Raw genomic sequence first — 26,681 nt, forward strand, 5'->3', positions numbered from 1 at the left:
CCTTTGTCTTTTTATTTTTTGCTTTCTTTCTTTCATAATCACTTATACGCTTGCTCCCTATAAAGGGCCCCAAAAGAAATATTCACATCGCTTCCAAAGAGATCTCTAATTCGAAACAAGAATTAGATATATTTATTATTATTATTATTAAAACTAGACAAACTATATATATATACACACAATTTACCACACATAACTTAAAAGAAACGTAAAGTTACTAAAACGTAGTATATAGCCGTTCCATAACCTCCCTATCAGACATAGTTTCATGTGGTATATAATCATTAGATATGTTACCACATCTGATCACAGCGTACGTAAGGTTTATATCTTCGGTACACCATTCCTTTGGGACCATATCAAAACCAAAATACTTATCCTTTTCATCTATAGTATTTATATTCCCACATTCTTGCTTTCGAAGAATCTTGGCTACGGTTGTGATATCCTCTTCAGTCATTATCCGTTGTTCTACGGTATATCCGTCCATACCATAGTACTCATTGTAGCCAGCGAAATACCAAACATCTTTCGTGATAGTATCTGAATATAGATCCCAAGCAAAGTGGGTAGAAACATTGCTGACTATCGGGCAAGGGGAACTAGTTTGCGACAAAATTATGTAATCGGCATCGCCAGCGCACCTTTCCCTTTTGCGCTTAGAGGGTGAAATAAATTTAGATTCTGAGGGGATATACTTGATGTGAGTATAAGACATATCAATATCAATGCGAGAGCTGCTATTAGAGTGTTCTCCGTATATTTCTGATAAACCAAGGAGAATGTAATTAAGACGTCTGCAACGGACTGACAGGTATTCAAGTAAGTTGCAAGTAGTGATGGCATACAATAAACATAGCATTCGTAGACCATGGCTTTTTGGTGTTTCATACTCCTTTGTACTAAGAAGAATTTTGCAATCTTCGACTCTTAAGAGCTTTAGCGATACACACCGATCCAAGAGAACGTCTAATTCAATTAACGTGTTTGAAGAACTGATGTCCAAATGTACCAGGACAGGAAAAAAGTCAATATGTGCTGTAAAATTCGATAATTGCGGGCCATCGGCATTGCCACAGAAATGAAATGTCTCCAAGGTTTTTGAAAATAAATTCATACACTCTTTAATCATAGCATCAAGGCAGTCCATTTCAACCCTTTCATGTAAATTCAATTTGATGTGCTTGAGTTTGGTACCAAGAAGATACATTTGTTTCCATATATCAAGATGTAGCTGTTTTGTATTGGTTGGAGTCATGTCGATCGATTCCAAGTATTGAAACGCAGGCGGGTATAAATGAGACACAATATGTCTTTCTTTTGGATGCTGTACATAATCTTCTTCGCCAAAATCATTTGTTCTCCTGATTGTTTGCAAGCTCGGATATTTGATGGCAAAATAACACAGCCACTGATAGAACGAGTGAAAGAAATTGAATTGCAGATGCTTTAGTTTCATTGCTGGCTTCACATTTAGGATTCGGCTTAATACATATTCTTCATTTCCGAAATCAGCAAGGTTCATATCTAATACAAGACGTTCCAGGAGAGGCATGTTTGAATGAAAGCTTTCGAGTTGATCAAATGTCATCAAAGCCGGTGTATTTCCACAAAAGAGTGTTACTATCAAACTTTTAAGATTGGGTAGCTGCAAAGAAATATCAAGAAGTGTATCGGCTTGATTGGCGTATTCCCAATCCATAGAGTGGATTTTTAAGTCTGTGAGAGTTTTTCCCCAAAGGTTCCAATTAGCAACAGATACAAGAGTCGTTTTATTCAGGTGGCCGTCTGATATAAAGAGACAAATGATGTTTGGGAAGTATTTCTGGAAGGCAAGGAATCTTTGGTCGCTTATAGAAATCTCTGAATGAATAGATAATTCTCGTACGCGGTATCCATTTTGTTGATAGGATTCATGGGCTCTGTCAGACACGTCAAGCATCTTATCAAACATTCGAAATTGCTTAAAAGTGATCACATCCCACAAGGAATCTTGGAATGGAATTCTCCATGTTCGGCACACAAGACATGATTCAAGTTGATCAGGCAGCCAGAGAAAACGCCCAATATTACGAAGAATATCAAAAGGCAATTCTGATGCCAGCATTAGGAGAGTAATAAACAATAATGCCAAATAATAGAAAAGAGAGAAGGTGCTCCCGGAACTCTTTATTAAAAAACAATAGTATTATTCTTAAGGTAAAATGAGACGTACCAAATATAGGTATTGTGTAATGAATAATACGTCGGTGTTATCGTCAACACAACACTCTCCTCAGACAAATTACTGTTGGGTTGCTTGATTTCTAGTCCTGAATAAATCTACACATCAACCTCTTTATGCTGTATCTTCTAAAGAGGTCAACTAAATAAGATGGATATTTTTGCTGCTATACGTACATACATATATATATATATATGTAGAATAATAAAAAAAGAAATATTACTATAAGGTTTGAACACCACGAGTCTTGATATCTTTCAAATTGCCTACTGACCCATTTATCTCTTGAACTTTGCCTTTATGAGCATGATTAATATATTAGATTAGGCTCAGGCCAAGATTTTGGGGTGTCCACTTGTCAAACAATTTAATTTCTTTATGGCATTTTCAAACATGCTTTGCTAGGGCTCTAGTATGCCAGCTAGCGCGCTCTTCTTAAAATATAAGCATTGTGTAATGTTTGGCATCACTATTATTATTATTATTATATTGCTCTTTTCATTTCCCAAAAGAATAAAAGATGATTGAATTGTAAAAAAATGTTCTGCAAAAAAAAAGACAACAAAATAACGTGTAGTCAAAAAAGATGTATTTATCGGAAAGTGGCACTATCTTATTTTGCTGGGGTGTATATAATTCACCGCACATAACTAGGGAGAAACGTAAAGTTACTAAAGAGTAGTACATAGCTATTCTAAAAAACGTTTTTTATAAATGATACTTTCAGGCATATTAATATCAGATATGCTACCACATCTGACCACAGCGTAAGTAAGGTCAATATCATCGGTAAACCACTCCTTTGGGACCATGTTAAAGCCAACGTATTCATCCTTTTCATCTACAGTATTGATCTTCCCAGACTCTTGCTTTCAAAGAATTCTGGCTACAGTTGTGATATCCTCTTCAGTCATTACCAGTGGATATATAATATATCCGTCTGCACTATAGTAATCCCTATAGCGAGCAAAATACCATTTATCTTTCTTAATAGTATCCGAATATAAACTCCAGTCAGAATGACTACCCCCGCTGTTGATAATCGGACAAGAAGAACTTGTTTGCGATAAGATTATGTAATCGGCATCGCCAGCGCATTTTTCTCTTCTGTGCTTAGTGGGCGCAATAAAATTAAATCTTGAGGGAATGTACTTAAAGTGAGTGTAGGACATATCAATATCAATGCGAGAACTGCCGTTAGAATATTTTCCATATATTTTTGACAGGTCAAGGTACATGTAATAGAGATGTCTGCAACGGACTGACAGGTATTCAAGTAAGTTGCAGGTAGTGATGGTATACAGTAAATACAACTTTTCTAGACCATGGTTTTTGGGTCTTTCGTATTCATCGGTACTTGGAAGAACTTTGAATTCTTGGATCTTAAGAGCTTTAGCTATACACACCGATCCAAGAGAACGTCTAATTCAATTAACGTGTTCGAAGAACTGATGTCCAAATGTACCAGGACAGGAAAAAAGTCAATATGTGCTGTAAAATTCGATAATTGCGGGCCATCGACATTGCCACAGAAATGAAATGTCTCCAAGGTTTTTGAAAATAAATTCATACACTCTTTAATCATAGCATCAAGGCAGTCCATTTCAACCCTTTCATGTAAATTCAATTTGATGCGCTTGAGTTTTGTACCAAGAATATACAATTATTTCCATATATCAAGATATAGCTGTTTTGTATTGGTTGGATTCAAGTCTACCGATTCCAAGTATTGAAACGCAGGAGGGTGTAAAGAAGATACAAAATGTTTTTCTTTTGGATGCTGTAAAAGATCTTCAATCCGAAGAAGATTTGTTCTCCGGATTACTTGTAGACTTGGATATTTGATGGCAAAATAACACAGCCACTGATAGAACGAGTGAAAGAAATTAAATTACAGACGCTTTAGTTTCATTGCTGGCTTCACATTTAGGATTCGGCTTAATACATCTTCTTCATTTTCGAAATCAGCAAGGTTCATATCTAATACAAGACGTTCCAGGAGAGGCATGTTTGAATGAAAGCTTTCGAGTTGATCAAATGTCATCAAAGCCGGTGTATTTCCACAAAAGGGTGTTTGCTATCAAACTTTTAAGATTGGGTAACTGCAAAGAAATATCGAGAAGTGTATCGGCTTGATTGGCTTTTTCCCAACCCATAGATTGGATTCTTAAGTCTGTGAGAGTTTTTCCCATTTCTTGTTAAAGAAGTACAAACACATATATATATATATATACATATATTTAGTAGTTTGTACTATTATAATTGTACCTTGTATATATTAGAAAGATCTGATGGATTTGGTCTCTCTTTTATGACTTACGGCTAAATGTTGGTTGTACATTTCTTTTAAAAGGTTTAAGAGAGAAAATACGAAAAAAGGGTATTTAACGAGGTAATGATTTATTATTATCATTATTATTATTAATGTTGTATTTATTTAGTTTGTTTTTGTTTGCGTGTTTATTTGTTTACTTTATTTTGCTTTGATATACAAAATCAAGGTTCCTTTTATTATTATATTTATTATGTTATATAATTTTGCAAGTCTATTGAGCATGTAGGCGTACATCAGAAGCTTCCTCTTCTTCATCTTTAGATTTGTTAAGATGTGTTTCTTGGGATTTCCAAAACTTCTCGAGCTGGACAGGATCTATGGGATATGTGTTTGCGGGTGCAGGGAAAGCTCTGGTTTTGACCTCGGCGTGATATTGGGAAAGAGCATTAGTCATGATTTGGTTGAGATTGGCGTATTGTTTTGTGAACCTAATAAAAGGAAGAAGAAGAAAAAAAAATAAAGTATTAAAATAAGATAATATAATATATATATATATAAAATACTTTACTTTGGTACAAAACGATCAAATAAACCGAGTGCATCGTTCATGACAAGAACTTGGCCAGAGCAGTCGACACCAGCACCAATACCAATGGTAGGAATCTTGAGGCGCTGGGTAATGTAACCTGCGATTTCGGATGGAATTGCTTCCAAAACCATTCCAAAGGCACCTGCCTCCTGAACAGCCAGAGCGTCATCCAGGAGTTCCTGAGCTTGTTTGGCAGTCTTTCCTTGGACTCTGAAACCACCCAAGGCAGATTGTCGTTGAGGAGTCAGACCAATGTGAGCCAGTACCGGGACTCCTACACGTGTAATACGACGAATGGTCTCTGCCATTTCCTTGCCACCTTCCAATTTGACAGCCTAAAGATCATTATTATTATTATTAAATATGTATATAAATATCATTTATGTGTAAATCATATTTTTATTCTTTTGATTCCAAGAGGAATATGAAATATTATATAAATATATATATATATATATATATATATATATATATATACTATTAATAATTTACTTGTGCTTACTTCTGCATTGGCCTCCTTGAGGCATCGGAGTGAGACACGGACGGCATCTTCGGGGCTGGCTTCATAACTGCCATAAGGCAAATCGACTACCAAAAAGGCAGTCTTATTTCCCCTTGCAACTGCTCTGCAGTGATGGATCATTTCCTGCAATAAATATAAATATATATATGTATATTAGTGAGTGTAAATGCGTATATAAATATTTCTAATATGTAAATATATATATTGTAATAATAGTAATAAAGTATTAAAGAGAAACAAAAGAAAGAAAGATACTTTACGTCCATAGTAAGAGGGTTTGTGGAATCATAACCCAAGGCAACCATGGCAAGTGAATCACCGACTAGACACATGTCAATCCCAGCACGATCGACCATTAGACCCGAGGGATAGTCTTGTGCAGTCATCATGGAGATTGGTTCGCCATTCTTGTACATACGACGAAGTGTTTTGATTGTTACTTTTGGTCGTTCTGTCCATTATATGTAAATGTTTTTGTCAGTGGACCAATGGATAATATACGATAAAAGCAATAAAGAAAAAAGATAGAGTGTATATAGAGATTGGTAGTACAATTGAGAGACTTACGTGGGACGGAAGGCTTGGCGGTTGACGGCTCTAGTGGCCGACTAGAGTAAAGACGACTAAAGACTATGCGGGGTAATGGACTTTTGGATTGGACTGCTAGTCTTTTCAGGAGGGTGGCGTTGGCCAAACTTGGCAATAAATGAGGGGAGATACGAAATGCCATTGAATTATATAGAATCAAATAAACCCAAGATAAACTAAGGGAGAAAGAGAAAGAGGGAGAAAGAGAGAGAAAGACAGAGAAAGTTTTTTTTAAAAAAAAAAGAAATTAGGAAAGAATGAAGAAACCAAGACCTTTATATTTATTTTATTTTCAGTTTTGTTTCTGCCTCTTTATTTATTTATTTTTATATATATGGTCGAGTGAAAGCTTAACAGTCCGATTGACTGTAAGAAGATATATGTGACGGATACGGATACGGATACGGATATATTTGTATATGTATATAATATATTATAATAACTCAATAGAGAAACATATCCTAAAAGGTTCAATTACAACAAGAAAAAATAAATGCAAAAAGAAAAAAAGAAAAAAAATTATATTATATATTATTTATATTGATATGTCTGTATAGAGAAAAATACACAGTGAGATGGAGGGAGAGATTGATGGAGAAAGGTGTATATATAATGTGTATAATGTGTACTGTGTATTATGTGTGTGTTGGTGTGTAAATATATGAGTGAGCAAGTGTTTGTAGTGTGTGTGTGTGCGTGTAGTATGTGTAAATGGTTTTCAATGAATAAAGTAGCCGGTCATTCAAACACGTGATTTATCTTTCTTATTAGATGTCATCCATGCCAAACTGACCACCCAAGGTAACTGTTTGTCCAGGAGTGAATGAAGGCATACCCAGGTATGGGCATGTCGAGCATCTAAAGGCATCTCCGAGCGCACAGCTACCACATCCGCCAACCTTCTTGGCTGTTGGATCCACCTCCACAATCTCATCTTCCATGTCATCCTCCAATTCAAGCGAGACCACCTGGGCTTCCTCCTCCTCTGCTCTGCCACAGGTACAGTTCTTGCATGCCTTGCGCTTTCCGTCTGTCAATTCACAATCGTCTGGTCTAGACAAAGACTCCTTGGAAGGTTTGACAAGATCATCGTCATCCAACAAAGCATCGTCGTCTTCCATAGTATCATCTGTCTCGAGAGTCCAGACAGACTTCTTGGCTGCTGCTGTAGGTGTAGGTGTAGGTGACTCTTTCTTTTTACCAAATCGCAGGGTCATCTTTTGGCCAACTTCATATGCAGGCTTCTTGGCCGTAACATGAGCCCAGCCAAACTTTCCGGTCAGGCGACTCACACCTTGCTCGACTCTAGTTGCTCCCCAGATCTGGAAGAACTGCGCCAACTGTTGATCCGACACAGGCTGGACACTTGCCTCAACATCGACAAAACCAGCCAATTTCAACATCGAGACCAGTTCGTCCTGCTGACGTGTTACAGGACAGACAGTGTTACTCAGGCTGACTAGCACAATGGGTTCTTCGACAACCAAGCGTCCACCGGCCTTGAGAGTTGATAGGTATCTTGACAGAATTGCGGGTGTATGAACCGACACAGAGGGTGAAAAGATGTTGGAGTAGATGCCATCGAATGAAGACTTTGGCAATGAAGCTTTTTTTTTAAAAGAAGAAAATATATATATATATATATATTTGATGTCAAGGAGATTAGTAATCTAATCGAATCAAAAGGGTTTTAATGATTTTGATGTACTCACCATCAGCTACCCTTTCCATAATCTCAAATGCAATGTTGGCTTGAGGACCGGCCTGGGCGAGAGCTGAAGATCGCATCTTGATCCATTGATCTTGTTCGACTGTAGAGGATCCGACAAAGAGAATTGCCTGTCCTGGTTGGATTTCAATTGAGGATGACATTTTTATTTCTTTAGAGAATTTAAGGTAAGATTAAAAAGAAAATTATATAAAAGAGAGAGAGAGAGAAAAAGAGGTGGGGGGGTTTTGGAGTGGAGGGTTTCTGTGTAAGAACTTTTTTTTTTTTTGAAAAAAAATGTAGTAGAGAAACAAGAAGTAAAAAAAAAAAAAAAAAAAAAGTAAAATTGCGAATCTATTGAGTTTTATTTATTTTTTATTATTATTATAATCGCTATAATAATATGTATTTATAATAGAAAATTTATACACACAAAGATGTCTACTATGTATATTATAATGGTAAATATTACTAAAGTATGTGTAAGTTATTAAGTAAGTAGGGTGGACAGGCGTGGGTGGTTATGAGTTAAAGTTGGATAGATTGAACCAAGCAATTGAATATTAAACTCATAGAGAGATTATTAGTATATTTTATATATATATATATAAATATACATAAAAATCAGTTGAGAGATGATTTGATTTTATTGGCTAGATGCTGATTATTACAACCTTGGGATTTCCTTTCTTGGCCGCATTAGATGGAATGATAAAAAAAAAGTATTAAAATTTAGGACATCTTTAATTAAATGTATATAATATATATATATATATATATATATTTTAACATTTTATCTTATCATTTATCTTTAATGTTTGATATTTCCTAACGTATAGTATAGTACAGCATAGTACAGTACATTATAGACTGCACGTTCACACTCACACCCATTGACATTTTGTATATATGTAGTATGTATTAAAGGTATTAATTTTTTATTTTTTTTTGCTTTGTAGCCCTGACTGGAAGAAACCGGATCTTATCAGCCCAATGGCAAATTTGCAATAATTGGTATAAATATATGTGTAATATATTTGACTATGACCCGAGAAACTGTTTTTTTTTTTTTAAAAAAAAAAGAAAAGATCTTGATTATGGTCAGTATGAAGGGAAAAGGAGGGGCTTTAAAATAAATATGAAAAGGTCGAATACCAATACCAATAGAAAGATTATATAAGATTTATGCTGTGTTGGTTTAATTTAATAGTAAGAAGAAGAAGAAGAAGAAGAAGAAAAGGGGCATATGGATTTGTCAGCATGGCACAGATCACAAATTAGTTTACACAAACTGCAGATTAGAATCTTTACATATTCAGCTCAAAAGAGATCCCTGTTTCTTTATGTACTTTTGCAGATACTACAGCACACATAATAGTAATGATGAACAAAGGAATATGCTTGATAGACAGAGTTCCCAACAATGATATGTATATCAGTGGTGTTGATTATAAGCCGAGATTGCTTAGTGAACTTCAGTGGACCTGGCTAAATCGGAGTCTCTATCTGTCAAATATATATATATATATATAAAAGAAAAGTAAGGAATCATATGTAAATAGATAAAACATTTTTTTTTAAAAAAAAATATAGAGATAGATTAATAACTTTGATTTGGTTAAATGCTGAAAGAATAGTTTATTCGAAATTTACATAAAACATAGTCTAATCTATGAAAAATAAAATTAAATATATATATATATATATCAAAGACCTCTTTCCACACACTACACAATACAAACATCTATGTACTTCAATATAACTTGTATAAAAATATACATATATTTGCGTGTGTGCTTGTGTAAGTGTGTGTAAGCGATTCTTTCTTTTTACAAAACATCAAACGAATAAGAGTTGATGTGGTCTCATACAAAAGTAAATAATAATAATAATAATAATAAAGAGAAAAACTATCAGAAGAATAATGAAAAGTAATAGTAGTGATGGTAAGAGAAGTATATAAAAATAGGCAAGGAGAGAGATGATAATGATGATAATGATGCTGTTGCTGTTGCTGTTGCTGTTGCTGTTGCTTTCTTTTTCAATATAAATAAAAATTAATAACTTTCAAGAACTTCAAGTTTTGGTTGCCTGTTCCTTCTTGGTCGGTGAGTGATACTGTGAGTTGCACGCCAAAGACTAGGCAAATGAAACCGATAATTGGGTTTAAATAGATAATCCGGGAGATCCCAGTAGTCTTTTTGAATGTTCACCACCTGACGGAACGACTGTTGAGCTCCAAGATTTGGCTTGGTTGTATGAAGAGATTCGGTGTAGCTGAGTATACGATTCTGTCCAGTATCTGCCTCTAACAATTGAGCCACACTTGCAGCCGCACTGTTGGCTAATGGCTCCAGTGCATAACCACCTTTTTTTTTATTTTATTTTATTTTATTTTATTTAAAGAGTGATTAATTGATTTGTAAATATATATATATATATATATATATATATATATTTCAAGATAAACTTACCTTCAAGTGTAAGTACCAGTCTGCCTTGACAGACTTCTTTGGCAAGATCATTTACCATTTTTGTAATGAGTCCAAATCCATGGGGAGTCACACTGTAACCTCCAAGCTATGTATCCAATTTTTGTTTTTGTTTTTTTGTGATCATTTGTATCATGAGATGCTCTGCATTTATATAACTTTTTATTATTCTGGTTCCTTACTTGTTCTGAATGTCCTTCGGCAGCATCATAACCTGCAGATACAAATATCTAGTCTGTGTGAGAAATCTTGACTTTATATATATATGTATAAATTTAAATATGTTACTATAGTTACCATGTCTGGATCAAATTGTCGTGCAATTGGAATAATAATATGATGAAATGCAGCCACAAACTCGGTATCACCCATTGGTCCTAAGTAATAATAATATATATATATAAAAGGAAGATATAACATATAAAAGATATCATTATTAATATTAATATTCATCTTTTATATATATATATATATATGTGTGTACACCAATTATGTCCGACTTTACTGGGTTTTTCTTCGGAAGCACTCAACGCAATATTGACATTCCGGCCAAGACCAGGACCCACTCCACACTCTTCAGGTCCACCACTAAATGGATAAAAGCTACCGTTGTCCCAACGATGGATTGATATGTAGAGTACATTTGGATTGTCGTAGAATATTGATTGCGTTCCGTTTCCATGACTACAGGCGCATATATGTAAGTATATATGTATGTATTTAAAAGATGGAAAATTTTAATTAATTTATAACCATTTTATCAGATTCTTTCTTCTTGGATTCTACTTACTGCAAGTCCCTAAATAAAGCTTATCCCGTCAGTAAATCTTCTTGTGTCACTCTTTGTATAATTTTTTTTAATATATATATATTATCTTACCAGTCTATGATCAGCACTTTCTTAACTACCTTGGGATATGTCTCGAGAATAGAAGCCACAGCCACAGCCACATTATTAAAGAAGCAATATCCCATTGCACCATCATCTTCAGCATGATGACCTGTATATTAATATTGATATTAGATAATAGTGGGTAATAGTGCAGACAATTTTTATTTTTGCATTCTTTAACTAAAGAAGATGAAAAATGAAAATGAAGAGAGAGAGAGAGAGAGAGAGATCTTTATCCCTTTTAAATATATACTATAGTATTATTACCTGGTGGTCGGATGAGCGCAAAGCCATTCCGAAGACGACCTTCGACAATCTGGTTACTGAGTTCAATGAGGGCACCTGCAGATACACGTGCAGAGAGACTTGAATGATGAGGGTGAAAGGTGGTGTCACCGGCTTTATATTTAAATGCGTATACATCGTTCGTCACCAGAAGCATTGTTGTTTTTAAAGAATACAATTAATAATGAACTTGAGTTTGGATAAATAGCATACTTCAAGTAAGATGTACATCTATAATTACCTATCCCAAGTTCTCCACAGGTCATTTGGTGAATAAGTCCGGGTGGTGTATTTGGTGATGTTAGTGTAGTATTATTTGTGGTAAGAGGTAAGAGAGGTGGAGATGGTGGAAAGAGAGTGTTGACTGTGTTTTCGGAAGGTACCAAATGAAGAAGATGAGAAGTTGGACGAGGAGTAACATTAGCTGTGGTTGTGGTAGTAGGAGGAGGAGGGGTTGGATTGAGGAGAGCTTCGATCGAGGTCGCTTTGGTGTGATAGGGATAATAGTTTCGAACATGAGCAAACGTGTGGACCCTCATAAGTTCTTCCTTTGTAACTTCTCTTGCATGAACACGGCGAAAGTACCGCAGCATGCTTTATTTTGTTTTAATTTTTAAGATTGGATTTTCAAGAATATAGACACGCACACAATATACATATAGTGTATGGATGTATGGATGTATATTTATTTAATTATTATGGTATTGAATATAAAGGGAAAGAGAAAAAGAAATTGATCGATCGAATATATGATCAAATGTATGATTGATTCTTACCGGTTAGTGTAGAATGCGTCGAGTATGGAACGAATACGACCTGGTTGTTCTGGATGAACAGTCTCGCGTTCGTGGCAGGGACAGGCATGGAATGACATCCGTAGATCCTGAACAAGACCAGTCTGGCGGACAGGGTTAGCATTTTGTTTGTCTTTAGATTGTTGGTAATAGAAATCGCCGTATTCTTCCCAGGATTCGTCGCTTTCTTTTCCAAGTGGTCCGTAGTGTGTCTTGGTGCTTGGGGATGAAATCTCCTGAGGTTTGACCCAGTCGGCTTGATCGGGTGGCCATCCCTCAAAGTGGACAAACACCAATTCGGTCGATTGTTGGTCAGTCTGGATTATCTCGACCACGCGAGCAGCACAACCTATCCTTTGGTCTTCTTCCCATCTATCAACTTCTACCTGATTTCCAACTCTATAAGATACTAAATAAAATAAAATAAAGAATAAGAATAGGAATAGGAATAGGAATACCCTATGATGGTTTGTTACTTGCCAGTTTTTGATTTTTTCCTTTGAAGATCAGGATTCTCTCTACACTGCCTGACTGGTCTCTTTGTTCCATGATCAGGACTGTTTGGGGAGGCTTCTGTACACGGCGAAGGCAGACTATCTTCCTGAAGAGGCTGAGACACAGAATATGAAGAAACCTTATCACCCTAAACATCAATAAAATTGTCATTTATATTTGTTTCATTATCAGACCAAAACATCATTACACTACACTACACTAACATACCATTTTAGATAATCTTTTATATCTTTTATATGCTTAATATAATAAAATATAATACAATAAAATATAATATAATATAATATAATAAAATATAATATAATATAATATAATATAATATAATACAATGCTTATATAATATAGATATAAATCAATGGACAGAAATGTACTATTGAGATATGTGTTGTACTATTTCCCTGTCCACACAAAATAGAACAAGAAGATCAATGACTGAGAAAGAGCAATAAATAAAAATAAAATAAAATAAAATAAAAAACAAAAGAAAGAGAGAGAGAGAGAGAAAAGGGCAAGTCAAGACAAGTCAAGAACAATAAATTATAAAATGGAAAGGGGAAATCTGCGGAGAAGACGAAATGAAATAAAAATGTAAGAGCCAAAAAAAAAACAAAACACAAAAAAATTATAAAGACTATAAAGAATCCCTTTTTTTTTTTATTTTTTTCTTTACAGAGCTGACTTGTAAAATATAATATAATATAAAAAAAAAACGTCCCTATTTTTTCACCCCTCCCTTTTGAATATTTTTTTTTTCGGTCACCCAAATTAAACCACACCATCCTTCTTATCCCCCTACCATTCACTTTACTTCATTTCACTTTTACTTCCCCTTTTGCTTCTTCACTTTGTACTTTTCTCTAATTACCAATTAACCAATCATATTTCTCCCTTTTATAGTCTTCTTGTTTTCTGTATTAAAAAATAAATATTTGACTTGATTGCCTTTCTTTAAGTTCATTATCAACAGCAGCAATAATAGATGTCTTTATATATATATATATATATTTCACAAGAGTCTAATAGTCTAGATAGATATAATGAAAGTAAGACAACAAGTACAATAATTACAACTACATTATACGCAGCAAATCAGCTTGACTGTGTAACCACCTTTAAAGACACATTGTCCAAAATATATCTTTTATCTACTTAGACAGCCTTTAAATACCAAACAACAGATCAAATATGGGTGCTCTGTTGGAGTTCTGTAAAAGAATATTACGCCTTGGAAACCTAAAATTTGAATTACATGATGTTTCTTCTTATTAACAAATCCCTCCACATATATATAAGTATAAATGTATTACCAAGCTATCTATTACAGCAACAAAGTGTATATATACATATACTATAAATTAACCGATCAACCGACCAAGACTTGTGGAATGGTCCTGTAACATTCCTCTTTGATTAACAATATGTATGTATATATTTCAAGGGATTTTTATTATCTGTCTAAGCATGGTGTCAATTACAAAACAAGACAAGACAGAATATATTCTTGACTTGTTCACAAATGAGTTTTAGATGATCGATCAAACCAACCAACTAATTAATATTGATTGCAGTCTTTCCATTTATTTATCTATAATTATCTGATTGTTGGTAAATTACATTACAATCGCAATGACCAAGAACCCGGTATTTGGATTCACATTCATCAAAGAGAACTAGAAAGAATAAAGAAGGAAGGAATAATAATAAAAAAAAAAAGGAATTGGCTCTTTAATTTTGCTCTCTCTCTCTGTCAATAATAATACTAGTATAAAAGATACATAATAAATCCAATCACATCTGACCATTATGTATGATTCACTCGGCCAAGGTAACACAGACAAATGTCCTTTGGTTGATTTATGGTATTTCTGCAAATTATGGTGTATTTCAAGCATCGTTCATTTATATATATATATATATATACAGTTGGTTGAATATCGTTAAAAAATAAAAGAAAAAAATCCATTTGCTTATCAGTTGTCTGACAAACACCAGCATTTTAATCCCAGAAAAGCTGAAAATAGTTCTTATTGGATAATTCATTGCATTTTTGAAAGAGAGAAAGAGAGCGAGAGAAAAAAGAAAAAAAAAGTCTATTTTTTTTTTGGTAGACAGTTTACTGTACTGTAGTGTAATTTAATACTATGGTTACAAAATGGTATAAAAGCCCTGATAAATATTTTGTTTACATGTACCAAAGTAATTCAATAACTAAATGATGAAAGTAAGCTTTCTTACATATAAAATATAATAGAATATAAAGATATCTGCCACATTGGATAAGCCTCTCCGAATCTGTAGATCAAGAATGATAAATTCCACTGTGAGAATATTATACTATATTTTTCAATAGTAATAACAATATATATACGTAGAAAGAAGAATAAGAAGAAGAGGAAAGCATTTGTGGTCTGGGTCAAGACAAATTTCCTTTTTTTTTGTTTGTTTATTTATTTACAAAATCATTACCCTGCAATATTATATATAAGGTTGTAAAATTACGAAAAACCGGTAATGAGGCAAAAAGCACATCAAATGGAGTGAAAAGTAAATGAGGTAATTTGCGCACCATTGTGTTACAACACCCACGCCTAAACCAGCACCTACACCCACTCATATCCATATACTTATCAGCTTGGTATTTTATTTTGGAATTCAAGAAATAACAAATCGTGGCTATAATAATTACTATGTATATAATAGAAACAACAGACAAACGTCTTGTAATTTTAATATATACATACATTTTGATTTTGTATGTATTGGTAAGGATCAAGGTGTCTTGATGACAGCGCACAAACACAGTTACTCTGGTTCTTTTATTTCTTTATATTTCGCACACACCCACAAAAGTTAAGCAAACTCAACAAACTGCTTTCCCACCATCAAGTCTTTTTTTTTTTGGGTTTGTGGGCTTAAAAATAGTTTATTTAGGTTTATAAAAAGTTGGTTATATTTCATTCTTATTCTTAATCTTATTTATTGGTGTCTTGAGAGCTTATAAGATATTACTCAATAAGGTTCGAAATCTCAAAGATCTTGGTTGGTCAGTTCTCAAAGGTTCTTACTCATCCTTGTATCTCTATACTATACTATACTATACTATACTATAAGCCTGCTTAAAAGACAGTTTTTTTTCTCTTTGCAGTAGCAGCTTCTAACAATATTAAAATACTTTAAAATCAATTAATCAAATGCAATACAGTGTAGTGTAGTTTAGTCATTTAATACTAAGTACCCAACAAGACCAGAAGAAGAAGAAAAAGAATAAAAAAGCCCCCTATATTTATTTTTGCCCAAAAGTAGCTTACAAACCACCATGCTATTATTATTATTATTATTTTGTCCTGTGTATGTTTCATGAACAACACATTTTGTTTCTTATACAATTTGTCAGTTATTGTAATAAGTCAGAATCTCGTAGACCAAACGACGACTTAACAATTGTCTTTTGTCTAGTAAGCAAAACAAAATTTATATTATTGCTTTGATTCGATTTAATTTAATTCGATATATATATATATATTATTTATTTATTTCTACACTGTCTGTGCTGATATTTCTTTATTTCCGCCAAAGCCGAATTGTGTAATACAAACTGTGCACGCACGCACATACACATACACATACACACTAAGTAAAAGAAAATGGTTCCAGATATTCAAGACAGCTGATTAAAGTATGTGTATAATTTTCTCTCTTTCTTTTTTTTATAAATGATGATATTCATCTGCTTTAATTGAGAATTTCAAATTGTAAATTTCAAATTGCAAATTGCAAATTGCAAATTGCAAATCGCAAATCGCAAATCGCAAATCGCAAATCTCAACTTTCAAATGTCAGTATTAGATACCTATTATATATATATATTGACTTGTTATACTTTGCTATTATTGCTTGTTGCACTACCTATAGCAACATAGGTAATTACTTGGCTCTTGTACACAATTTACTTCTTTGGGATATTTCACTACTTCCGGAAAATAAAATCGTTTCCCAACCCACGTAAACCTAGCCTTTTCTTTTACTTGTTCATTCGTTTCTTGGTTGTGCGTATTCTGACTTGTTCTTATAATTACATATAAAGAGAGTACAGACATTCTTATATGATATGACTTGTGATATATATATATCTGTGCGTGTCTATTTTTTAAAATAAAATAAATATTCTGACAGCAGAAACATAAAATAAAAAGGAATATTTCTTTTTTTTTGTAGCAAAATTAGTAATAATTAATTTCTAATATAGAAACATGCTATTTTATTTATAATATTGACAAGAGAGAGAAAGAATAGATAGGAAATGAACAATAGAAATCACACGATAAAATAATTCTCCGTCTCGTCTCGTCTCGTCTAATCTCACCTCTTTTCTTTTGTCCATTTTTTTAAGACTTGAATTATTATCTTATTAATTGTATTAATGTGATGGATGCAAAATGATTGTTGTGTTTTATTCAAAAGCAGAGAATATTAATATAAGAAATGGGATGTGAGAGGGAGTAGATAAGTAAATAAATAAAAGTAGTATGATCATCCAGACCAACGATATACTAATGAATCAGACGCAATTCTTGCTTGCGATCTTTGGCGTAAACATCCTTGTACTTGTCGTAAATGCTCTGCAATTCCTCAATGTACAGCTTTTGAACAGCGACAATCTGTTCCTGGGTAGGTTCATCACCCTCAAACTCTGGTACAGGAATGGGCTTACCAACTGTTGATTTTTTTTTCATATGTAACAAATAACAATAAAAGGGCAACTTCATTAGTCTTTCTTTCTACTATACATCATTCTCACTACTCAACCAAACGAAAGAAAACAATAATTACCAACAGTAGCAATAGGATGGCGGAAAGGAATGATACCAACATCATCTATTTTTTTAAAAAATAATAAAAATAATAGAGTAACCAGCCTTTAGTCTCATTTCATTTCGCTTGCTAATCATCATTTGACTTACAATTAAAGATACCACGAGCATGGAATAAAGGCAGAGTGAAACCAAAGATGGACTGAATTTTCTTTTGGATCTCAAAGATCTTGGAGCCTTCTGAATTGTCAAACTGATCATACAAGTCATTCTCACCAAACGAAAACATGGGGACCAAAGAAGCCTTTTGTTTAATTGCCAGCCGAACGAATCCAAATCTCTTGCGAAGGATCAAGTCGTTTGTGCCTGGTCTGGCCGACAAGGATTCAGTAGCACCTCCGACCACTAACACCAAAGAGTGGCCCGGTCCAGCCGAGAGAATACGCTCACAGGACTGGCGCGACGCACTTGTCAAGCCAAGCATCAGGGCAAGGTCACGGAAAAATGGGAAGCGGAAGTTTCCAGATAGTGTGAGCAGGTAAGGAGTGATACCCGGGAACTTTTTGGAGAACCCAGTACCTTCGGTGGCAAAGTTGGAAAATGCACCAAACGAGATGATGCCGTGGGGATGATACCCAAATATATAATTACCCTTGGGGTCCAAATCACATTCCTATCAAATTATGTGTTTTTTTTTTTTTTTTTTTTTTTTTTTAAGAAAAAAAAGTTAGCTAGTTTGTTGTCAAGTCAAGTATGCCTTTGTATCCTTGGTAACCAATAACGATATATGAAAAAAAAAGAATTGATTACCTTTATAAGTTGTACAGGAAAATAATTACAGAAATATTGCCAGACTTTCCAGTATCTAACCCATTCTACACGACGACCACAGTATTCGGGAGCTTTGTCAAAAACGATGAATGTAAGATAGACGATCAAAACCGGCCATAGTACTGGGTGGAACACAAAGAGGTAGACCATAAATGCAGACGAGCAGAAGAATAATCCAATCAAACCACTCACAGCCAGGGTTTGAAGCCGACGTTCAAGTGGGATGCCAGTAATTGGAGCCCATCGGACACCGTGTTTCTCTAACTTTTCAGCAACAGCCATGCTTTGTTTAAATTTGTTGTTACTTTAAGGGAGAGTGGTTTTTCTGCTTGATTCGATTTTTGAAGAAAAAGAAGATGAAGAAGATGAATATGAAGTTTTTTTTTTCTTTTCTTTTTTGGCTTTATATATATATATATTTTGCTCTTAAATATCATACTGAAAAACAGCCTCTTTTTTTTTCTTTTTCTTCTGCTATAAAAATAAATAAATAATGTTATTTGTAAAATTAAATTGAAGTTATTATTGTTTAATTTACATTAAGCTTTCACATGGTTAAAATACACACACACACATATTATGGCCACACACATATTATGGCCACACACATCGTAGAGCCACACACATCGTAGAGCCACACATGGATTAGGAACACATATATTACACATTACACATTACACATTACACATTACACATTACACAATGCACACACGTACCTCTCCCTCTCTTTTTTTTGATGTCTTAGACACATGCAAGTCACTTCACGTGTTAAAAATTATGCTTGGTAACAAAAAAAAAGGAAATAAAAAAAGAGGAAATGAAGTGTCTTGCAATAAACCTCTTTGTGGTAACCTTCTCCGCTTCAGCATGTTGGGACTCATTCGGGCATTAGCAGCAACAAACTATGTTGCATTCACAGGCCTTTTGGCAGCCTTGACAGTTGGTACCTTTGACGCCTCAATTATGTTGAAACTGGTGCACAAGAGTGCACTTGCCCGCAACGCGTTTCCTTACGTGGAGATTACTCAGTCCATGATAGCCGAGTTCCCTTTACACCACTTGGCAGGCTATTTGATTATTACCACACTAACAAATCTTTTTGGTGGTTTTGGTTAGTAGAAAATAAAAAGAAAAAGAAAAAGAAAAAGAAACTATGATTATTATTATTTATATTACTATTTACTGGTTATGGGTGCTATAGAATATACACTGGCTTGGCTTGTGTATTACGTACTTGGACTGCCGGTCATATTCTCCTGGATTGTTTTGTTTGTTGAAGGTTTACGCGAAGAGGAGGTTTTTAGCGAGGGTATCAAGGACCTTGTGACTGGTGGAGAGCCTGCCGAAGCTCTTCAGAGTCCATTAAGGTGAGTCTTTATGATAACAACAACAATAATGACAATGATAATATGATAATATGATATAGTTTAATTTAAGATAATTTTTTCTTTAAAATTTTTGCTTATTATTATTTTATCTATTTATTATCAAAAGCTTACCTCTTGTTACCCGACTCATTAACCCGCTCTGGACACCACCAGATGTGACAATTTACCCCAACAGTAAGGTTTATAAGTCACATTATTGGACAATATATATATATATACTTACTAACTCTTTCTTTTTTTTTTTAAATTATATGTTTTCTTTTGTTTATTTGCTTTGATTATTTTGTCTTATACTTACTTGTAGTCACTTATGCTACCACTGAAGAAACAGCCCAGATTGTAGAAGAAACTGGTGATTTTAGTCAGCCAAAACTATTGTCGCTTGATATCTATGGTAGAACTGACCGAGATATTAGTGATAGACGCCCAGTATTGGTAAGAAGATTAAAATGTACTTTTCTTTGGGGGGATTTTTGGTTAGAATGCGTATAAAGTACCTTAATAAAAATCAAAAATCAAAAAATAAATTAATAACATAAATGAACGAACGAACAAATGAATAGATTCATGTTCACGGTGGTGCTTGGCGTAAAGGATCCAAGAATATGTTCAAGCCTCACGGAAAAGTACTTGTTCAAGAAAACAATTGGGTAAGAGAAAGATATATAGAATATACGAGTATATATATTTTCGTGTGTGCATATTAGCTCCATAGGTTGTTAACAAAAGATACATATGTATTATAGCTTTATGTTTCAATTGGATACAGACTCGCACCTGAAAATCCTTATCCTGCTCATTTGATTGATGTCAAGCGTGCCATTCGATGGGTTAAGCAATCGATTAGCAAGTTTGGTGGTGATCCTAACTTCATTGTCCTATCCGGTAATAATTTCCCCGGTCCAATTCTGTGGATTACTCTTTACTAATAATCATTTACTTATTACTATTACTTTATACATGTAAATACATGTAATATATCATCAATTCGATCCAACCCCATACACTTTTTTTTGTACTTAATGTATAGGTGACTCTGCTGGTGGACATTTGGCTACAATGGCATCATTTACTGCAAACAATCCATTGTATCAGCCAGGTAACAAAATACTATTATTGATAACAGTAGATAAAAAATGACTTTGAATACTGACTGACTGACTGACTGATTGACTGATTAACTCGACCAACTCAATCGATTACGTATCATTTAGGTTTCGAGTCTTTTGATACTTCTGTTAAAGGCGTTATTAGTTTTAGCGGTGCATTGGATATCCAGGCAACTAGACATCATGCAGAATTCTTTGCTCACAGAGTGGCTATGCAAAAGAAAGGCGAATTTGACCAGGAATTCCTCGACAGACACACACCAACCAGACTTATCGGAGAGGCTAAGCAAAACGGCAATCTTGTTCCATTCTTGTTGATCACTGCCAGTCGTGATACTTTGGTACCAAGTACAGTTGGAAAAGAATTTAAGACTATTTATGACAAATGTAAATATTATAAAGTAGTATTTTATTTATAGATAGATAAATAGATAGATAGTGATGGATATAGGAATATAGAGCCAGTAAATAATATGTGTTTGTTTGTATACTAAACTATCTTCTGACATAAATCTATCTATCCAGATTCGCCACCTGCTACATCATCTGCTTCTCAATGCTCTCTTTTGAATCTCCCAGTAAGTACAAGAAATAAATATATATATAAGGGTACTCAACAAAGTATGTATATATCTTTAGACGGCCCATCACATTTATTATGTTGGATGGACTCCTCGCTCTATATTCCTTTCCAGATTGGTCCAGGCTTGGGCTGAACAGCTTTACACAAAGAAGAAGTAGATTATGAAAGAATACAATACAATCCCAAAGCAGAATTATATCTGTCCAGCTTATACCAATTACCAGTGTCTTAATATTCGATTGATTATTCTATTATGTTTGTGTAAAAGATGATGCAATATGCATAATATAAACAAGTCATGTCATGTTATGTTATATTATAAATAAACGAGAAGCAGAGAGAATGAATAGTATACAAACAGAAGAAGTGAAAAAAAGAGGTATATTTCTTATCAATGACATTTGTGTTTTGTGCAATCTTACCATCTAGGGGTGTGCTTTTGTGTGCTGTTGTTCGCCTTTGTGCGCCTTTGTGTACCTTTGTGTACCTTTGTGCGTTTTTGTGCCTGTGGGGTATGGGGTGTTTGTGTGGGGCGTTTGTGTGAGCGTGTGTAAAAAAAAAAAAGAGAAAAGAAACAACCAAACAAACAATCGGCTTTTTGTTAGATAGAAGGTAAGTAGACTTGATAGTAATAAGCTTTAATACCAGTCCAATACAAATCCCCTTCTCTCAAATATTCACCAGCACTACATATCTACGTACACGAAAGAACGAAAGAACTTATAATTCTTTTAACCCTTCAACTTTACAAATAGGCACTTGAATATTTAGACTTCATCTCACAGATACTTCTTGTCAACTAGTTGATTTGGCAGATTTTCTTGTTTCTTATCACTCTTTACCCACAACTACAAGTTCCCACGCTTTTGAAGGAGGAGTTTCTTTCTTTTTTTTGCTTCTGTTGCGCAAATCATATAAAGAAAATATATATATATATTTCAATCATTTCACTATTTATATGGCTGTCAGTTATCTGCAAAGAAAAATGCGCATATCTTTTTTTTTTTATTTGCAAATATATAAGCAAAAGCATGTGAGATTGTATACACTGCTTGTGTTCTCAATATACCCCAGCCCCAGGGCTGGTCACCTCGTTTGGACCCTTCACCTGCGGATGTGAGCCTGTTTGAAGCCAATGCGGGTTTCGGGGAGTCCTCCCATTCCAGAATGGCTGTTATGCCTCAGCTGGGAAGGTATTGCTTGCGGGAAAGCTTGAAACTTGCCAGTCGGGGTGTCCCGATCTTGTGAATCTTCTTATTATGGCGTTACAGGGGTACTTTTTTTTTTTGACTCTCTGGTCCTTCGCGGGTTGTAACCTTCCCTATTCAGGATACCTACTGGTCCAAGGGAGGAGGGACGAAGGATATCTTATGGTCCGTGACTCTTCCGTCCGAGTTAGGCTACCTACCCATGCTGAGTTGGCAGAAGGATGAGACTTTTTTTTTTTAGCAATGATCGAGTCCAAGGTTATTCCCTCACCATAGCGGCCATCGAGCCAGGCGCCAAGGTATTTTCACTCCTCCTGAAGTAGATAAAATAACCCACCATGTAGGGTAAATTTTGTCTCTATATGTGGTATTAAATATATATTTTGTAGAGTAAAAAAAAAAAAAAGCAAATCCCAAATTTCTTATTGATATAGTACCAACTGAATTAAAAGATATGAAAAGAAGATTAAACAAACTGGGTGAGCTGGGTAACCTTGGCTAAGGAAAGAAGAGTTTTTCAGGAACAAGAATCTGGGCTAAAAGTACCACTACAGATATATATATACGACAAAAAAGATCAAAATGATATAGTTATTTATTATTTTTTTAAAGAATCACACAAACCAAAGGGCAATACTATATGAAATCCAACTACTTAGTTTTTACTTACCGACATTTTTTTTTGCTACTTTCGGTACTTTAATTGTAGCGGATAGATAAATAGACCGTTTAGTAGCCTTTTTTAAAGTACTATATAAAGTCCGAGGTGGCAAACTATTTTATTTTTTTATTATACGACATTAGAAACAAAAATTTGAGACACTTCCGGTAAAAAAAAAAAAAAAAAAGTTAAGTTTCAGATGTGCCGTGCAATTTACCAAGAAAAACTTGACAGGTCTAAAAGAGGGGACATTTGAAATTTGAATTAATTATTTTATTCTTGCTTCATTGTAAGCTTTCAATTAGTCTTTGAAAGTTATTATTATTTATTAAAGTATGATTGACCCTCTCGTTTCAACCATACCTTCATTTGAATGTACTGCAATGAAATGATAATGATACAAAATACTTTAAGAAAAACATCTATTTTATGGCATTTTCCATTCGTTATTTTTTATTTATTTTTTTTTAAAAAAAAGGGTGTTGTATATCTTCTTGAATAAAAGAGAAATTACATATGAGTTGATCAGCATACTACTAATTCTAGCAAATATATTTTTTTGAGCCGATTGTACGCTAAAATAATTATGAAATTTATATGGTATGGTGTATTTTTCTTATACACTGGAAAAATAATTGGACTCCGATCGTTTTTTTCAAGACCTAAAAAGTGTTGTCGGAAATGTGAAAACTGAATATGTTGTACATTTACTTTGTAGAGAAACTGTTTCTTAACAAAGTAAATGTAAAACATATTCAGTTTTCACATTTCCGACAACACTTTTTACGTCTTGAAAAAACGCGGTGTTCTAATTTAATAGCAGACAAAGAGAAATATTGGCCCTAGATTATTCATTTCTTATGGCAGACTACGAGAATCGATCCCCTAATATAGTAAAACTATGTATTATGCGGTGTTTAAACAATCTTTTGTCGTGAATATATGAATTTGTGACTGCATAAAGTTCAATATTTGGGATTTTTTTAAAGCTGGCGGACATTTAATGTCATTTTCATATATCGGTATTTTAAATTAAAAAATTGGCCCAAAATCCAAAATTTCTGATTTAAAAGAAAATACACCATACATAAATGATTTGGTTATATCTATCCCTTTATTATTATCTTTTCTCACTGGGTTACCCGTCAGATTTCTTGATCTCCAATACCAAATAAACTATTCTTATCTCCTTTACATTTTACCTTGCAAGAAAAACTTCAACTAAATAATGTCTAATATATGATGTGGTCACTTTGAGGTTTGATTACTGCTTAGATTCTATTATGCCTACTTACTACAATAAGTTTAAAGACATACTGGGTCAAATTACTTTCATATCTGACCATTATTTATGAACCCTTTTCTTTCTTTAACTTTAGCTTTTAGAGCATCCTAAACATGCTCGATTTGATTAAAATCCGAAATTTGAGATGTCCATTAATCAAATCCCTAAATCTCCCAGCGACTCTCTTTTTCTATCACGTCGTGCATAGGACTCAGTATGGTATCTGGTACCATTTTATTGGAATGAAAGCATGGTGTCATGTTCGTCATTCTTTTTTTTTTTGCTCTATAGAATAGTGAGACTATTTTCCGGTTCGGGCCTGAGTAGTCTGTCTGTAGAAAAAGGCATGGGGTTTACCCCAATCTCTAAATTTATTGTAACACCTACATGAAGTAGGATAAGAAACAGGGTCCACTACCCATCTTAATAAAATCAGTTTTTTTTTTCTTTTTATTTTGTTGTAAGAGAGTATCTTGAGAAATCCCTAAGTGAGAACAGAGAAATAAGAGTAACTCTCCGTTAAGGATTTAGTTGGTAGTACTAATTAAAGGCCTGAAGTCTAGCTCCTTTAACACACTATCCATCACTGTGAACAATACCAACAAAACCCTACAAGAAACCTGTTACAAGCTACATTCCAGTGCACCTTACATCTCTTCACACACATATATTTGCAGCCAGTCTATACTTTTCCGTTCTTGAGCCGGACTACCATACATGTATTGCTCTTGAAGTCCTTGATATCAATTATTTGCCCAATATCACAGTTCGTTTCATTTTCTAAAAATAAGAGTAATTGGGCTGTAAGAAAAGATCAAATAAAAGAAAGGTGCATTTCTGGAGTAGTTATTCTGTCTTATCTTGCTGAGTTGTATATATATGTGTGTGTGTGTATGTGGAAATACATCGGCAAGCTTTAATAATCTATGGAAACGTCGGTGTTTCATGGCATTGATCCTCTTGAGTGAATAAATGATGATAAAACACACACATATATATATACTCTATAATACAGAGTATGTATATAGTATGGTATTTGGATACAATAAATAGTCTATGAGTGTTGAAGTGTAGCACATACTTTGGTTACTATAGAATAATATTAAAACAAAGGAGGTCTGTGTGCAATATTAAACCATCAGTCTAGACACGAGCCTATTTAAGGAGGCTTCATTTTTTTATCGGTATATGGTATTGATACCTTTTTAAGAAATTTGTATTGAAAGAATTTATATATATACAAGATGTGTATTAAAAAGGTAAGTAAGTACAGTGAATGCCAAGACCATCTATCTAAAATAAGCATTGGCCCATTATATATTTAGACAGATCCTTATGTATAAAAATAATTTAGGTAGTTGAAGAGGTAATTTTTAACAAAGTGCATTTTTTTTCTGTATGCTATTACTGCTGTTACTATTAGTACTAGTTGTTTGAGAGCAAGAATTGAGAATTATTGCTGTTGCTTTTATTTGGTTAGAGATATTAGACAAATTCCACATAAGATTCCGGGATAAGGCCAGATCCGTCACGGACATCTGCTACTAGCCATCCCTTTATACGCACAAGCATACATACAAAAGAAAATGGAATATAATTAATTCACTTATATATAGACAAATATAGATATTTTGTAATGACTAATGTTGTCATGATTGTTATTTCTTACCCGACATTGCTTGTATTGAATCCATACAACCTCTCCTTTCTTCATACCAGCCTCATGCTCTGTTTCTGGGCTAAAGTCGTAAAGAGCGCGTGCATAACAGCCTGTGAACCTGGTTGAGATCATGGATATTCTTGATTCTCGGCGATTTTTCTCGGACTGGCCATAGTGAAGAGGTGAAGTAGTAGGAAACCCAAAATCACGCACCATAATTTCTACAACCAAATGAGCTACGGGCACAAATGACTTTCTT

The 26,681-nt window shown here is 34.0% G+C and overlaps 8 protein-coding genes across 8 annotated transcripts; 2 read left to right on the forward strand and 6 right to left on the reverse strand.

Moving 5' to 3' along the window:
- Nucleotides 1-217: 217 nt before the first annotated feature.
- On the reverse strand, nucleotides 218-3,827 carry PHYBLDRAFT_60862 (hypothetical protein; the record flags this gene model as incomplete). Its single annotated transcript, XM_018440708.1, has 5 exons — nucleotides 218-2,165; nucleotides 2,448-2,520; nucleotides 2,946-3,093; nucleotides 3,142-3,475; nucleotides 3,661-3,827. 5 exons carry the CDS (start codon nucleotides 3,825-3,827, stop codon nucleotides 218-220), a joined length of 2,670 nt encoding a protein of 889 aa, XP_018295781.1.
- Nucleotides 3,828-4,634: 807 nt separating this feature from the next.
- On the reverse strand, nucleotides 4,635-6,027 carry PHYBLDRAFT_176984 (hypothetical protein; the record flags this gene model as incomplete). The annotated part of the gene is made up of 4 exons (XM_018437843.1): nucleotides 4,635-4,987; nucleotides 5,068-5,423; nucleotides 5,591-5,734; nucleotides 5,872-6,027. 4 exons carry the CDS (start codon nucleotides 6,025-6,027, stop codon nucleotides 4,771-4,773), a joined length of 873 nt encoding a protein of 290 aa, XP_018295782.1. The 3' UTR covers nucleotides 4,635-4,770.
- A 939-nt stretch (nucleotides 6,028-6,966) lies between these two features.
- Nucleotides 6,967-8,071, reverse strand: PHYBLDRAFT_164635 (hypothetical protein; the record flags this gene model as incomplete). Its single annotated transcript, XM_018435051.1, has 2 exons — nucleotides 6,967-7,805; nucleotides 7,912-8,071. The coding sequence occupies 2 exons, from the start codon at nucleotides 8,069-8,071 to the stop codon at nucleotides 6,967-6,969; spliced, it is 999 nt and encodes a 332-aa protein (XP_018295783.1).
- A 1,893-nt stretch (nucleotides 8,072-9,964) lies between these two features.
- Nucleotides 9,965-13,096, reverse strand: PHYBLDRAFT_164636 (hypothetical protein; the record flags this gene model as incomplete). The annotated part of the gene is made up of 11 exons (XM_018435052.1): nucleotides 9,965-10,275; nucleotides 10,382-10,487; nucleotides 10,582-10,629; nucleotides 10,697-10,776; nucleotides 10,905-11,083; nucleotides 11,280-11,400; nucleotides 11,559-11,690; nucleotides 11,818-12,170; nucleotides 12,353-12,769; nucleotides 12,847-13,013; nucleotides 13,094-13,096. 11 exons carry the CDS (start codon nucleotides 13,094-13,096, stop codon nucleotides 9,965-9,967), a joined length of 1,917 nt encoding a protein of 638 aa, XP_018295784.1.
- A 4,340-nt stretch (nucleotides 13,097-17,436) lies between these two features.
- On the reverse strand, nucleotides 17,437-19,038 carry PHYBLDRAFT_179975 (hypothetical protein; the record flags this gene model as incomplete). The annotated part of the gene is made up of 4 exons (XM_018438243.1): nucleotides 18,508-19,038; nucleotides 17,848-18,370; nucleotides 17,717-17,761; nucleotides 17,437-17,600 (listed from the first exon to the last, which is right to left on the reverse strand). The coding sequence occupies exons 1-4, from the start codon at nucleotides 18,808-18,810 to the stop codon at nucleotides 17,437-17,439; spliced, it is 1,035 nt and encodes a 344-aa protein (XP_018295785.1). The 5' UTR covers nucleotides 18,811-19,038.
- A 340-nt stretch (nucleotides 19,039-19,378) lies between these two features.
- Nucleotides 19,379-21,961, forward strand: PHYBLDRAFT_76490 (hypothetical protein). The gene is made up of 10 exons (XM_018443159.1): nucleotides 19,379-19,639; nucleotides 19,730-19,895; nucleotides 20,023-20,090; nucleotides 20,221-20,351; nucleotides 20,480-20,566; nucleotides 20,663-20,801; nucleotides 20,947-21,015; nucleotides 21,131-21,412; nucleotides 21,551-21,603; nucleotides 21,665-21,961. The coding sequence occupies exons 1-10, from the start codon at nucleotides 19,396-19,398 to the stop codon at nucleotides 21,764-21,766; spliced, it is 1,341 nt and encodes a 446-aa protein (XP_018295786.1). The 5' UTR covers nucleotides 19,379-19,395; the 3' UTR covers nucleotides 21,767-21,961.
- A 41-nt stretch (nucleotides 21,962-22,002) lies between these two features.
- Nucleotides 22,003-22,856, forward strand: PHYBLDRAFT_60869 (hypothetical protein; the record flags this gene model as incomplete). Its single annotated transcript, XM_018440709.1, has 2 exons — nucleotides 22,003-22,120; nucleotides 22,633-22,856. 2 exons carry the CDS (start codon nucleotides 22,003-22,005, stop codon nucleotides 22,854-22,856), a joined length of 342 nt encoding a protein of 113 aa, XP_018295787.1.
- A 3,391-nt stretch (nucleotides 22,857-26,247) lies between these two features.
- Nucleotides 26,248-26,638, reverse strand: PHYBLDRAFT_141612 (hypothetical protein; the record flags this gene model as incomplete). Its single annotated transcript, XM_018430628.1, has 2 exons — nucleotides 26,248-26,316; nucleotides 26,432-26,638. The coding sequence occupies 2 exons, from the start codon at nucleotides 26,636-26,638 to the stop codon at nucleotides 26,248-26,250; spliced, it is 276 nt and encodes a 91-aa protein (XP_018295788.1).
- Nucleotides 26,639-26,681: the final 43 nt, after the last annotated feature.

The sequence above is a fragment of the Phycomyces blakesleeanus genome (genome assembly GCF_001638985.1).
Source record: "Phycomyces blakesleeanus NRRL 1555(-) unplaced genomic scaffold PHYBLscaffold_4, whole genome shotgun sequence".
NCBI classification, from domain to species: domain Eukaryota; kingdom Fungi; phylum Mucoromycota; class Mucoromycetes; order Mucorales; family Phycomycetaceae; genus Phycomyces; species Phycomyces blakesleeanus.